Here is a 14,329-nt window from a genome sequence, read left to right as displayed (position 1 = left end):
GTATGAACTCATCTTACATCTTTGTATCATATAAATCTATGAAATTATAAATATTAAACTTAAAATATAAGATTAAATACGTTTATTTTTAAAGTCAAGTCTTACAAGGTATATCAAGAGAGAGTCCATGATTCTAATCTACCACCAAACAAAACCGAAAGCCGAAACCAAAATTTGAACCGAGACTGTGAGAGAGGTGCTCTCCCTGAATCGCCCATCCAAAGTGGGGCAGCGCAATCTTCAAAGATAGATAAACTATGAAAATGAATCCAACACATTCAAGATGAACAGCTGAGAATGAATGGGAATGAGATTCATGGGCCAGAGAGTGAATATGAAATCAGATTCATTTCTTGGGCAGATAATTGTGACAAAAACCCATCACTCTAAAAAGTTTTCCTCGCGCTTGATACACAACCGAAAGCATGAGCTTTCCAACAGTCACACAACTTTCCGCTTCTCATCACTCGGCAGAGAACTATAGACACCAACTATTCTGCAATTTCCCCTTCCTCCAATTCCCCTGGCACAGGACACATTCCACTCACACCACATAAATCTCTTCCCTCAACTTCTGGTTTACTGGAAAGTTCACTTTCATAATCAATAAATTCTTCAGGATTGATTAAAGCCATAAGATCAGAATAGATATCCATATAATTACTATCAACGTCAAATGCCGTATTTCCAGATAAATCTAGTTCGTTGCTTTTCATGGAAGAATGTGAAAGATTTCCAACTGCGTCTCCTTCAACTTCAAGCAGAGGTTTATCTGATGAAATATTTAGTGCTTGCTCAGAACTCTTGTTTTGGCTAGGCGCTTCATATGATAATTCTGAATCTAAATGCTTCATGAGATCAAAAATCTGTGGATTTGGGGAGCTGTTGTCATCTTCTATCTCCTCCTCCCTAAATGGTTTACCGTTTGGGCTTCGATCGCCAACATAATCCTCCTTCTGCAGTGGTTTGTGTACGGTGGGGTTGACAGGCTTGATAACTTCAAAATTGACGTTGTGAGAAGGCAGAAATACATGAATGACAGGGAATTCCAAGATGATTACATTTGCTAGTTGCTCTCTAATTGGAGCTTTCATGTCCAACTCTTTAAATGGTGACTTTGGTCCCTGTAATAACATGAACTAATATTATTACAATACTCTTTCATTTATGTACCAAATAGGTAGCAAAAACAATTGATCCTTGGATAAACCAAACGGACAGTACCTAGAAGTGTATGTGAAAAATTAATATATGTAATTTATGATGAGCTGTATATAAAAATTTTAATATAACTCCCCCAATTAAAGTCACCAGCAAAATAACATGATCTAGAATTTTAAACAAGCTAAACTAGTGATGTGGACTCCACCACAAACAACTCATGAACTCAAACTGAAGGAAAGGTCAAAAAAAAAAAAAACCTTTGGAAACTTTCGAATGAAAAACTTCAGACAATCCAGCTTCTCTTCACAGAATTTCCTTAATTGATGATTCCAAGGACCAGGCTTAAGATGCTTCTCCAGAATGGTGCTCAAGCTTGCGTTCTCATTGACTCTGGAAATCATGATCGTGAAAATCCTCTCAAAAATTGAATTCTCTAGGCTCTTATCAGATAGTAAGAATGTAAACAGAGTAGCATTTTTATTTTTCTTTGTTTTTGTAACAGAGCAGCATATAAAGCAGAAGCAATTAGCAGTGTGGCTCACCCATGGTCAACGACAATGATATCTGTTTGGTGAAACCGCCATTCAATTGTCCAAGATATGAACTTCTTCCTGAAAGAGTTGCCAAAGAGATTCTTATTTGACTTAGATCATGAAGTTCCCACCTCGGCAAATTAACTACCTAAATAATCTAAGCGCAAACGACCATCCAGCTAAACATAGAAAACTATTAACCACATCACATAAAAATAATAATAACCTGTTGTCATATCGAGACTGATTCTTCTCTCTTTTTGACATCCCTCTAGGAAGAAACAGTAGCTTAGTTTTCCGGCTCCCAGCAGCACTTCGAAGGCTTTTAAGGTGCAAAGGTAATCTAAAGTGAGCACCAAATTTAGTTCTCATCCTTCGAGCTGATTCAGCTACCCTCTTCATATCCTCCAGCAAATTATAGTCTAGCTTGAGAAATTTCCATAAGAAAAGGATAATAGTAATCAATAGATCCATGTATTGGGAAATTATAAGAATACATACACGCACAATTATGAACATACACATTAATGAAACATCAATGAATAGACCAAACATGCGAAAGACAAAAGTTGAAGGCAGAGAAAGATGCAAAATAATATCGGAAATTGAGCAAGGAAAAATCACTTAAGGGTCAAAGACAAACTTCAGACTTTCAGTGGGCAAAGTACCAGACAGTAGGAGGCTGTCGTCAAACTGAGAGATAGGAACAAATTGAGTCTGATTCCTCTTGCCAGTGCATCCCGTGCGTTGTTTGTGAGCTTTGACACAAGCAAGACTGCATGAACGTATGGAGCAACCAGGACATTTGTATATCGATGGGTTGAACTTGCACTCTTCACATAGTTTTGGCTCTTTGCACACGCTTCTATCTTGTTCTTCCATTCGTAACAGATAAGTGATGAGTTTACTATTCTTGCTGACTATTAAACCGCAGACGCAATACCTTCAGCAACGGCAACGTTTCAACTTCGGCTGACTCTTCACATGAACGGCAAAGATATCTGCATTTTTTTTTTAGCACGAAAGACCATCATGCCGGATAAACAGCCCGAAAATGATCATCTAACCAATATCATTCCTAGATTATAGGACACAAAGTTTAACTAACTTGAAAGAAAAATTGGTTTTAGGTATATGATCGTACTATGAATATATATACATCTTGCTGACTCCATCAATCTCATTGTGAATCAAACACGAACAAAAGTTGCCATGAAAGATGCTTTTAGCAACCTTATCTCACTCGGTCGAACAGAGAATCTCAGAATTCGGTGAGCCAAAAAGAGTATAGAGAAAATGCAGCTATCTTCTTTTTCTGCTTCCTCGAGCTCCAATTTCCTTCTCTATTCCTCCCGCTATCTCTCAATCGCTTCGCTCTGCGGTCCCTCAAGCACTCACGATATCTCTCTGACACTTTGTTGCTGCTTTATGTCCCTTGCTCGGAGCAGTGAGAGACATCACCGCCATAAACCGTTAAACCAGCTATCCCTCCCAGAGGCTTCTTTTCAGTTGAGGTCAAAAATTGACAAGCAAAGAGAAAACCCTTGATTCTTAAATTGGGCTTGGCTCCGCATTGCACTCAATTCAAATTTAGGAATTGGGCCTGTCTCCTGACTTAGTTTTAAACTAGGACTAGAATATGCGAGAGATGTTAAAAAAATATATATATAAAAATGCGCAGATATACTATGAGGGAAGCGGTTTTTTTTTTTTTAAGTAGAATATGTAAGCCATGTTTAATTGTTTGTTTTCAAAATAGTTTTTTGTTTCAAAAAAATAAAAAATATGTTTAAAAATGTTTTTTATTATCTGTTCTAAAAAAAAAGTTAAAAGTTATTTTAAAGAATAAGAACATCTTCTAAATGTTTTGTTACCTTTTGTTCTTCAAAATTAGAAAAAAGATAGAAAATATCATGCTTCCATTTAAAAATTTATTTTCTATTATCTGTTCTAAAAAAAAATTTAAAAGTTATTTTAAAAAAATTAAAAAATAAGAATATCTTTTAAATGTTTTGTTACTTTTTGTTCTTCAAAACTAGAAAAAAGATAGAAAATATCATGCTTCCATTAATAACAATTATGTTAATAAAAAAATTATTCATTCATCTTTTATTTCACCAATTTAAATATATTTAAATTAATGATTCAAATGATTTCTTTTATTTTTTTGTTTTCAAAATATATTTTGACAAACTATTATACAAAATTGTTTTAAGAACAAATAAATAGAAAACAAAAATAAACGAGCCTTGTAATTCGACAATTCTATGATGGAAGGATTACAATGAAGGCCCTGAAAATAAGAAATTTGACGACTATTATTTTGCAAGCCCAAATGTCTCGATTGCAATTATACTTTTTGGTAAAATAATTTATTTGTTAGATAATGCAATATACCCAAGAGTTGGGGTTAAGATGTAACATCTTGATTTTTATATAATAAAAAAATTATGAAATTTAGGTTTTGAGGAAAAAAAATGATAATAATAAAAATTTTTATTATTTGAGATTATTTAGAAATGATATTATGGTTAGGTATTTAATTATAAATTTAAAAATTTAAATTTAAAATCACATAAGCAATATTTAGTTAAGATATAATACATAAATAATTTTTTTATGTGTGTTAAAAAAAAGAGAAGGTAGAAGGAACAAAAAAAAGAGGGGTGAAAGGTTGTTGTTTCTAAGTAGGGGGTGTGTGCATTAGGAAGCATGAGAGGCTAAGATGCAATTTAGAGAAAATTACAACTTTTGGCCCAAAGGTTTGAATAATTAAATTCAAACCTATAGTTTTTTTAATATAATTTTGGGACCACAATCCTATTTTTATATTATTTTTCTCTCTTCCTCTCACGTTGCTCGGCCTTTTCTCGCAAGGGGGGATTATTTTCTTTTTCTTCAGGTACGTTCTAACTTTCCTGTTTAGATTAGCATTTAAAAATTTATTTAATTACAAAATTAATTTTATATTTATTTTTTAAATAATATTAGCTTTCTAGTGATATGATTATTTTGTAGGATAGAGTAAATATTCTGATTAGGATTTTTTTATAGAATAGTTAATCTGATGATATGATGGAGTAAAAATATAGGTCAAAACTCTTAAGGATATAATAAATATTATAGAATATTTTCTTGAGGTTGAAACTCATGTTTAAGAATTTTTAAGTTAAAATCTAGATCTATATGGTTGAATTTATGTGGAATCTGAGATGTAGGGATAAACCTATGATTATTAAATATTTATTTAAGTATGAATAGGTATTTTTGAGGTTATAGAAAGGTGATTTGAGGTTTCAGAATAATTCTAAAATTTTTAATTTATTTTTGGATGAATTTTTAGAATATAGAAGGATGAAATTATGATACTAGAAGTGAATTGAGGGTAAAAAAAAAGTTTATTAGGGTACGAGAATTTTAGAAAAAGAATTTGGAAAGTTAAATGAGACATAAATCTTAAATTATTGTTAATATGGATTATAGATCTAAGACTTTCTAACTCTTTAAATTAGAGTTATTTATTTTAATGTAAAATTAATATATAGTATTGTAAAATAATTATGTAGATTATATTGACAAAGATAGTGGTGAAAAAGGAGTTGTGAAAGGGAACTTGTTATTCAAAACACAAGGTAACCATTATTAATGTGTTGTGATGGGTGTGTTTGTGAATGATTATGTGTTGTTTTATTATTTGAAAAAATTATAAATTATTGAAAATAAATACTGTATATACTTGTTTGAAATTATTGCCAAGTGGGTTAAAAAAATTATTTTTATTTATCATGATGAGATATTATTGTTTGGATATATTTCTGTTTAGATATTTGAATGATGCATGACTTGTCAAAGTATTTAATGTATGGTGTTAATGGGAATTTCTGTTCGATTAATTATTACCACGTGGTAAGCCCTCATTGGACCCAATGAGTGGCGTGTCGCTTGGTCCAACTCACCTTTAATCGGGTGATTTGGTGTCCGAGCATGGCGAAAGGAGGATATAAGGTGCAGTCATGCAAATTAAATACTTATTCGGTTTGTTTGAAAGTATTGTTCGGTTAAATGTTTTATGTGCCCACTTAGCAATCGCATGATTAGTTACATCCGCATGCATCATAACATATTAATTTTTAGTTATTGGGACTTTTAAGTCTCATTTCCCGTGGTTAATATTTTTACAGGAGAGAGTTCGGCCGAGAAAGCACCAGAGGTGTAACTATGGTTTATGAGACACCATCTTTTACGTTGCCTCTTATTTTGGATTATACAATGTATCTTGTGCCAACTTAGGACATATTTTCTTTGTGAAGCATGTAAACTTTAATCCTTTTTATTAAAAGTATTTATATGACCAAGAGGATTATGTCTGTCCCTCTTGATTTATGATCTGATTTGAATATCATGCCATGAGGATTATGTCTGTCCCTCATGATTTTAATTGCCTTTTTGAACATTTTAAGACTTGCGTTATGTCTTGGATGTATCATGGTAAGAAAATTTTCTACCATGATAATGGTTTTAATAATTTGCAAAAAATCGGTTTGTAAATTTGAGGGTGTTACACAAGAAGTGGTGAATTGGGTGTTAATTAATTTTTTTATTCTTTTAAATTTTTTTTAACAAAATAGTGTATAAGAAAAAGTTTGAGTAAATTTGAGTTCTAAATTTTTTCAGCAAGAATGTTAAAGTAATTTTTACAAACTCAATATATGTAAAATTAATTTTTAAGTGAAAGTTTATGCAAGGGCATGTAAATATATTAAATTCAATTTTATCTATTAAAATAAAGTATAAACTAAAGTTGTTGAACATATAAAGAGTTGGGGAAAAAGAGAATGCAAACTGTGATTTATTATGGTCTAATTCTAACCACTTGACCTTATATATAGTCCTCAAAATACTTCTAAAATTTATCCACTATAACAACTTTAAGTGAGTACTTCCATGCTTGTCACCATAATACAACAAGTTTAATTCGGACACTTGTGAGCTATTACAATCATTCACTACATTAGTGAGCTTTTCTTCTTAAGAGAATAACCTCTTTTGATTACAAGAGAAATTTCTCCCTCACTCTTACAAGGACTTCAAGTATATAAATTACTTAATTGAAACTCTCTCTAAAAGTAATAATGGGTACAATGAATCTCTAATACTTAAATGATAAAAATATAACTATTATAGGGTCAAGAACAATTACTCTCATATAACAAAAGTAGTTCAAATATAAATTTCATCTCTTTATCATTTCTGAGCTTGATCTTTTGTTAAAATGAATTCGAGATGTTATATTCATAGCCTATCAAATGAAATAACTGTTAGAAACAAATCTAACCATTTATAGCCATTAGAAATGTGTAAGAGTGAAGCAAAATGAAAAAACACTTCTTCTTTTGCAAAATGCATTAAATACACTGTCAGATGCCAAAACAATTGTGTTTTGGAAGAGAGTTACACGTGAATTGACATATCTCGCAAAGGCTTTGTTTGTTTACTTTTGACTAATTCAAGTGAGTTTCAATTAGGGATTAAGCTTAAATTAGCTGATAGGATAGTTTGGTTTACTTTTGGCTAATTTAAGTGAGTTTCAATTGAGGCTTAAGCTCAAATTGACTAACAAAATAGCTTGGTCTACTTTAGACTAATTCAATTGAGTTTCAGTTAGGAGACAAACTTGAATTGGCTTGCTCAAGTTCAAGACTCTTTTTAAGTCAAATTTAAAAGTTATAACTTCAAAGTAATGAATCACATAAATGGCAAGCATGGATTAGATGAAGGCACAAACTCAATTTGACATGCTATGGCTGGTCCAAGTGTATTTCAGTTAGAGGATAAGCGTAGATTGGATCACATAAGTCATTTAGTGAAGAACAACCTTCTAGAAGTTATTTTAAGTGTGTTTTGGCACCTACACATGTTTAAATTGGACATCAAAGCGTTTTAAGGCTGAAACAAGCATGTGCCTATTCTAAATCATGCATGTATGAGAAGCATTACAATATAAAATTTTTAAAGTTTATAACTCATTCAATACAACTCCAAATTTAGCAAAATGTATATTGTTGGAAAATTTTTGAAGTCTAGTTTTTAAAAAAGTAATTTTTACAATTAAATTCAACTTGCTTTATGAAATATGATTAAAAGAGTGACAAAAAATCAAAGCCAAATACTATGGAGAATCAATATCTTAATACTCAATTTTTCAAAATCATGTTTTTCTTAATAAAACTTCATTGTGAATAAATTACCTATCATTGCAAATATGTTAGAGTCTATTTTCAAATACGATAAGATTCATATTAAAGGAATCTATATAGTAAGAGATATGACTAAAAATGTAACCAAAGGTTAAATCTAACTTTCTGCAAAATTATATTGCAAAGTTTAGATTTCAAGGATTCATAACTTTTTTAACTTAAATCTATTTTAAGTAAATAGAACAACTTAAAAAACTTTATGAAATTGGTGATCAAAACATTTCAGAACTTGTGAGATATAGATGATCAAAGATCAAACAACATTACATAAATTTATATCTCATTATTTCATTTTAAAATTAAAATGTATGTTTTGATTTAAAATATTTTAAGCCAATATTGAATGTATAAATCAATAAGTTTAACAAAAAGACTTATAACTTAAGGCTGTTATACCTATTAAGTCTAAGGTTTTCAAAGTACATCCAAACTGGTATGAATATCTTTATTCTTTTTAAACTTTACTTGGATCATTCAAACTTATATGAATGTCTTCAATTTTGAGTATAACATGCTAATGATAATTTCAATTCTCTTCCTCTTCATGCTCACTTTCATTTGTTATGGGAACAACCTTTAATAATATACCATGAATAAAGTGATTGGTGTAGGTATTAATGTGCATGAGAATGAATATAAAAATTATAATGTCATGCACACAGAACGTCTTCTACTTGGTAAATATCCAACTTACAAAACAAAAATTTGAAGACTTCCAGAATTATATAATCATTTTAAGATAAGGAAAAATGTGATAGTATAGAATAACATTAATGCAAATTAATCATCTTTTAAAATCTCATATAATATGAAATAATTTAAGTAAAATTACTTTAAAACACTTATTTCATAATTATAGGTAACTACTATATATAAATAAATAATTAGACATAAGTATAATTGACTAATCTACATTTATTATTATCAAAACCTAAAGGACATATAATATCATAAATTATTATGTCTAATAATATTTGCCCTTTCTTTGAAAAAATAACCATCATGAACGGAAACCTTACACATTTAATTCCTTCTTTTCTTCCCTTTCCTTTTCTTCCTTCCTCCTCCTCCTCCTCCTCAAGCTTAACCTAGACAATGGTGATTCAATTATCGTGGCTCGCGCATGGGTAAGGTTTTCTGAGAAATATACTTGCAAAAGTTGAAGGAATACATAGTATCTGACATATTTTTGGTTGATGGGTATGAGTGGGCTATCTATTTTTATCCAACTAGATAATGTGTCGAAGACAATGCCACTCGCGTATTGTTGTTTATCATGCCTGCTTATTGACTTGAATCAATCTGAGTTTTTTGCATTTGAATAAATTAGAAATCCATTAATTAGAATTGACGAGTCCACCTTTGGATATTTATAAGTAAAAATCCATATGTTAACGAGCTAGTGTTTAAGATTGACAAGCTTATGTAAAAGGCAAAGGAGCTTGATATTGGGCACATTTGGAGCCTATTCTAATTTGAAAAACTAATTATAGCCTTGTCAAATCTTCGAAGCTTAAATGTTCCTTGTGTGACTCTGTTTTCAATGAACTTGATAAATGGATATTTCTTTAAAAATAATTAAAATTTGATGATTATTTGTTGATCTTTTATTATAAATTTTATGAGGATAACTTCTAAAGTTTCTATTATTCAAGTGTAACTTGTAAATTTATTTGAGCTCGCGAGGTAATTGTGGGCAATTTTTTTTTTTTTCCAAATGTTTTCTTATTTAAATATTTTTATACATGTTAATTATTTGCCCACGACCCACTGTCCTTGAGGCTTGTACTTGTACCCACCTCGACGGACGGGTTCGACAATGGTGGACGGTGGTTTTCATGCTTGTTTTTCCTTCTGCTAAACTAAATATCGAAGAGGCTAACAGCTGAGGAAAAGCCTTCTCTGCATCTTCGGTTCTGATTCTTGTTAAGTGATGAGGAAGGAAGAGCAAGTTTGACGGAGATTCTTGTTGAAATGGGTTTGAACTATTACGATGATTTCAAACTCACTGAAAGTCATGGCAATTCTGTTTCTATGGGATCTCCCAACAAGGAAAGGTTCAAGAATGTGCATTGAACATGTCTTCAATGGCTACTTTCGCCGGTGAAGTTTCGGTCTTTGCAGACACCAACTTGGGCACTCGCATTTCTTTCAATGTCCCTCAGGATATTACTGCAGGAGCATTCAAAAGTAAGGAAAATAATATCTTTTTCTTGTTATTTATATTCTCTGCTGAATAAAATCCACTGCTTTAGGCGATTCCCTTATATGACAAAATTTAGTGTTGTTTTTACTCTTTTGGTTTTGCTGCTTAAAACACGGTCTTTTCTTTTTTACCCAAGCGTCTTCAGCTTTAGGGTTCACTGTTCACGCAATTTGGACCATTATCTTGGTCTGTGCCTGCGTTTTTTTTTTTTTTTTTGGTGTGTTTAAGTTATAATCTCTGGCTGGATATTACTTTATCGTGACAAAACTTGGGAGAATCTTGAGAATCGCATAGGTTGTTATGCAGATTATCAATGTAGCACTTACTAACAAAAGTATTCTTTGTGTAAAATGGTGTGATGGTATCAGCTCAGACTTAAATCTTACATAATTCATTAGCTGAGCCAACATTGAATGCTTGAAACCATCCAGCTCCTGATCTCCATGTCCAACCTACTCTCCCATGCAGAGCTTAAGTGTTCATTTGAGCTCTTCAATGATGGGTGTTATAGATATATATTATCTGCTTGTGATGGTATTATAGCTCTGCCCTTTTAATATTGTCCCATTTTTTCACATTTCAATGCACAGTCTTTTTGCTCAATTCCAAATGTGATCTAAGTTTCTCTATTTTATTATTGAAATTAATTATTTAACTGATCCTGGCTCTTCATTGTTTGCTTGCACCTACAAAGACTGGAAATTACTGGTGTTTGGGGGGAGCACTTCTTGTTTTCCTTCTTGTTTTCATCTTAACTCAATCTACAGAATTGTTCACTGGGGCCTCACCTGTTAAAACTTGTGTTACTTCAGATACTTAACCTCCTACTTTGCTTAGTTTCTTTCCATGCATTATGATCTGCTTCCTTGTTGATCTTGAACATCAACAATTTCCTTGAATTATTTATGAAATAATAATGATAAAAGATGTAAAATTACAGTTTGACATTGATTGCATCTCTTTATTGGCTTATCCTTCTATGCAAAATATTTGAGTTGCCCTGTTATTAAACATAATCAATGCTCTTGTTCCTCTGCAGGAGATTTCGAGAGAGTTCACTTCTCATGTTTACCCCATTCGGGAAAGATCCAAGTTGATGGATTAATGGTATATGAAGTTGCCTGTTTTAATTTATACGTCACATTTAAGATAGGACAGACTTAGGTAAAGTTTCCAAGATGTTCTCTAATAAAGCATAATATGTGAAAGAACTTTTTGGGATGTAGTCGATCATGTTTTTATAATGCTTGCAACCGCAAGCTCTTTTTATTCCTTCTTCTTTTTCCTGATGAATTTCTACATACTCTGCTAGGTCAAGCGAAGATTGTTCTTTTACTACCTACCAGATTCTCTGCCTCTAAAGTATGTTTTTCCGGGGATGAGCTGCGAATGGTTTCTTCATGTAGAAGCGAGTCATTTGAAGAATTTGTGTGTTTCACATCCAGAGGCTGCTACTACTGCTCATTTCAGATCTCAGGACTTGATAAACTGCAGTTCTGGTGATAAGGCAAGGGGCAACAGTGTGGACAATACTGTTCACATTTTAAAGAAAAAGAAGGAAAAGAGGAGGAAATTTAACAAAAAGAGTTTGCAGGATACAGCAAGCGCAATGCCAGAAGGATGCTCTTGTAAATTTGAAGAAAACCCCATGGGCATAAATGACAAGAATCCAGTTGTCATACCTGAGAATGAAGTTCAGATATCAGTGAAACCAAATGCTAACTCCATGCAAGGCAGTCTCGGTGAGATGTCAACAGAAGTGTTATCAGTCACAGGTATCATTGATAAATATTTTCCTACTGGTAACAGAATCGACAACTTGCTCAGCAGTCCTTCACTGTCAGATGTTACATCTAACGCTGTTCATGAGGACGTTGATGATCAACCAAAGACCATCAAAACACCTCTGAATGTATTGCGTGCTCCATTGCATGTTGGCTCAGTCTCAAGAACTTCACAGGATAAAAGAAGAGAATCTAAACTGAGGAAGCGCCTTGTTGCTGCTTCTCTGAGTCTGGGGATAAGTCCGATTAAGCAGAGTCCCACACTTTCTTTGTGTAGATTGAAAGATGAGAAACTGTCGCAGCACAAATCTGAAACTATAGGTTCACTATTCAACATCAGCGACAACGATGATTGACATTTTTGCATGGGCTTTAGGAGGTTGTTTATAAAATGATATTCATTGTGCTTTGATCTCTACATGTGGGTGTAGGCTTGGAACGTTGTCAAGAATTCTGTTAAGGAACTGCATGCTGGTTCACCTCCTTTGCATGGAGAGCTTATGCTTAATTTGGCAATGCTTCACACCCAGCCACAAAGAACAGAGGTATGTCTCAGTTCAACTTTTTGTTTCTCTATGGTGAAGTAGAGACTAATCTCATGAGCTTATCATTCTAAGAATTGGTGATCAAAACTGAAAAGCATAGGATTGAAAACCAGGTAAATCCGGCCAATTAAAGCGGTAAACTGTTGAATTAATGCCTTAATTGGTTCAATGAAATACTTTTTTATGACTTGTCTGACCATGATTTTGACCATTGATCCTTAAACCAGTTCCTTAAAGATGGGTTTAGTTTTCAGTGCCTTGATGAAAAATCTAAACACTAGGATTTCAACTTGTAGATACACTGGAAAGCCAAAGAAGTGTGGAATTAGCTTGCAGTTTGTACTTTGTAGCCTTATCCGGACCTGTTCGTCAAGCCGATAATTTTTGAGCCAGCACTAGGTGATTTCTTAACCTCACAGCTTCAATCTTTAGTTGATCTTTCTTGAGAAATATCAGTGTTACTGGGTTCTGCACCAAAGCCAGGTTCCAAGCTCAGCAACAAGTTCAGCAGCGTGATATTTATACATCTTTGACAATTGACCAATTAATTCAGTTAGTCGTTGTGTAGCTGATATAGTATGAGAAAAGAAATCGTCATTTTGTGTGAAAAGAAATCGTCATTTTGTGTACCTAAATGCCAATTTGTCTGCTTGAAATGTAGAATTTTGATCTGGGTTTGATTCCGACTTGGGATTTCTCGAAGATTCATATCGGAGTTCATGTAGGATTACTAGGTCATGATGTGTAAAATACCAGCTACATATTTATTAGAGAAATCCAAGATCCTTTTTTTTTCCCTTTCTTAATGTAAAATTAATTCGGATTTTTCATCTTATAGTCATGTATTTATTTTTTTGGGTATAATGTGTAAAGCTTACTATTTTTCTTTCTTCCATTCACATTCTTCTCTAAATTATTTTAATATAAATATGAAATTTTATGATATATTAAATTAAAATTATAAAAAAAAAATCAGTGCAGCTAACAGGTAGACCCTATTGTTTTAACTTCAAGCTGCTTTTCATAGAAAAAAAATTGGGGAAAAAATCTATCCTTCTTGCATACAGAGCTCTTCACATATTTTTGTATGGTTTTTATTGACAATTGTGCTTTTAACTAAATTGTCACTCGTGATGATATCATTAAAAGGAAAACATGTCTTTTGGTGTTTTAACCAAAGAAAATTTGATGACAGAAATATAATAAACTAAATATAAATGTAGATTATATTATATTATAATATAGAAAAAATCATCTACTCTCTCCATTAAAAAATGTAAGGCATTTTTTGAGGAGGTAGATGTTAAAAAATATAAGAAATTTTTAGTCTTTCAAGGTGTAATTATTATCTTTTTTTTTTCAAAAGTGTTCCTATTGATAAATGACTTTATATTTATTGTAGGGTGTTTAATAGAGATAAATATTAAAAGATAGAGTTAATTTAAAAGTAGGAAACTATTTTATTAGAAGGTAAAATTTTACTAAAAATGCCTTACATTTTTTAAAGGAGGAATATATATTTATAAAATTTTATGCAAATGATAATATTTGTAAATCATAAATAGTGTAGCATCTCTTTATAATTTACTATTTATAAGTCCTGAAGAGCAAACGTTATACTGTGCTTCATGCCTTTTTTATTTTATCCAATTATTTTATTTGTATTTCTTCTATCTATTTTTCCATCATTTGAATTTAAATTTTAAAATTTCAACAAATTGTTTGAAGCAGTAACTTTTTATTAGATTATACATATCATGCAAATTTGTGTCCTGATTTTCTATGCTTTGCTTTTGTTGGTGACGACGAAAATTGAACTGTTGAGGTACAATACCCCCTC

General features: G+C 31.9%; 2 protein-coding genes across 4 annotated transcripts; one reads left to right on the top strand and one right to left on the bottom strand.

Moving 5' to 3' along the window:
- Positions 1–67: 67 nt before the first annotated feature.
- Positions 68–3,251, bottom strand: LOC129285959 (uncharacterized). 2 transcript variants are annotated; one of them, XM_054921957.1, is made up of 6 exons: positions 2,842–3,251; positions 2,366–2,698; positions 1,924–2,119; positions 1,707–1,775; positions 1,422–1,554; positions 68–1,124 (listed from the first exon to the last, which is right to left on the bottom strand). In XM_054921957.1, exons 2-6 carry the CDS (start codon positions 2,577–2,579, stop codon positions 492–494), a joined length of 1,245 nt encoding a protein of 414 aa, XP_054777932.1. In that variant the 5' UTR covers positions 2,580–2,698; positions 2,842–3,251; the 3' UTR covers positions 68–491. The 2 variants fall into 2 exon arrangements, with proteins under 2 accessions (XP_054777932.1, XP_054777933.1); XM_054921958.1 differs by having other exon boundaries at positions 2,931–3,251.
- A 6,484-nt stretch (positions 3,252–9,735) lies between these two features.
- Positions 9,736–13,332, top strand: LOC129286854 (uncharacterized). 2 transcript variants are annotated; one of them, XM_054922933.1, is made up of 5 exons: positions 9,736–10,144; positions 11,200–11,267; positions 11,473–12,265; positions 12,376–12,489; positions 12,786–13,332. In XM_054922933.1, exons 1-4 carry the CDS (start codon positions 10,033–10,035, stop codon positions 12,402–12,404), a joined length of 1,002 nt encoding a protein of 333 aa, XP_054778908.1. In that variant the 5' UTR covers positions 9,736–10,032; the 3' UTR covers positions 12,405–12,489; positions 12,786–13,332. The 2 variants fall into 2 exon arrangements, with proteins under 2 accessions (XP_054778908.1, XP_054778907.1); XM_054922932.1 differs by having other exon boundaries at positions 11,473–12,489.
- The last annotated feature ends 997 nt before the right edge of the window (positions 13,333–14,329 follow it).

This window comes from Prosopis cineraria, unplaced genomic scaffold (assembly GCF_029017545.1).
Source record: "Prosopis cineraria cultivar Desert tree isolate PC_DT_omini unplaced genomic scaffold, ASM2901754v1 PC11, whole genome shotgun sequence".
NCBI lineage: Eukaryota > Viridiplantae > Streptophyta > Magnoliopsida > Fabales > Fabaceae > Prosopis > Prosopis cineraria.
This window is presented reverse-complemented; position numbering and strand designations above follow the sequence as displayed.

Excerpts from the sequence above, each read along its gene's own strand:
- LOC129285959 (XM_054921957.1), bottom strand. The coding sequence starts at position 2,579 with ATGGAAGAACAAGATAGAAGCGTGTGCAAAGAGCCAAAACTATGTGAA. Across the intron at positions 2,120-2,365 it reads CGACAGCCTCCTACTGTCTG|ACTATAATTTGCTGGAGGAT; the intron begins GTACTTTGCCCA and ends TTCTCAAGCTAG. Across the intron at positions 1,776-1,923 it reads CAGTCTCGATATGACAACAG|GAAGAAGTTCATATCTTGGA; the intron begins GTTATTATTATT and ends CAACTCTTTCAG.
- LOC129286854 (XM_054922932.1), top strand. The coding sequence starts at position 10,033 with ATGTCTTCAATGGCTACTTTCGCCGGTGAAGTTTCGGTCTTTGCAGAC. Across the intron at positions 10,145-11,199 it reads TACTGCAGGAGCATTCAAAA|GAGATTTCGAGAGAGTTCAC; the intron begins GTAAGGAAAATA and ends GTTCCTCTGCAG. Across the intron at positions 11,268-11,472 it reads TCCAAGTTGATGGATTAATG|GTCAAGCGAAGATTGTTCTT; the intron begins GTATATGAAGTT and ends ATACTCTGCTAG.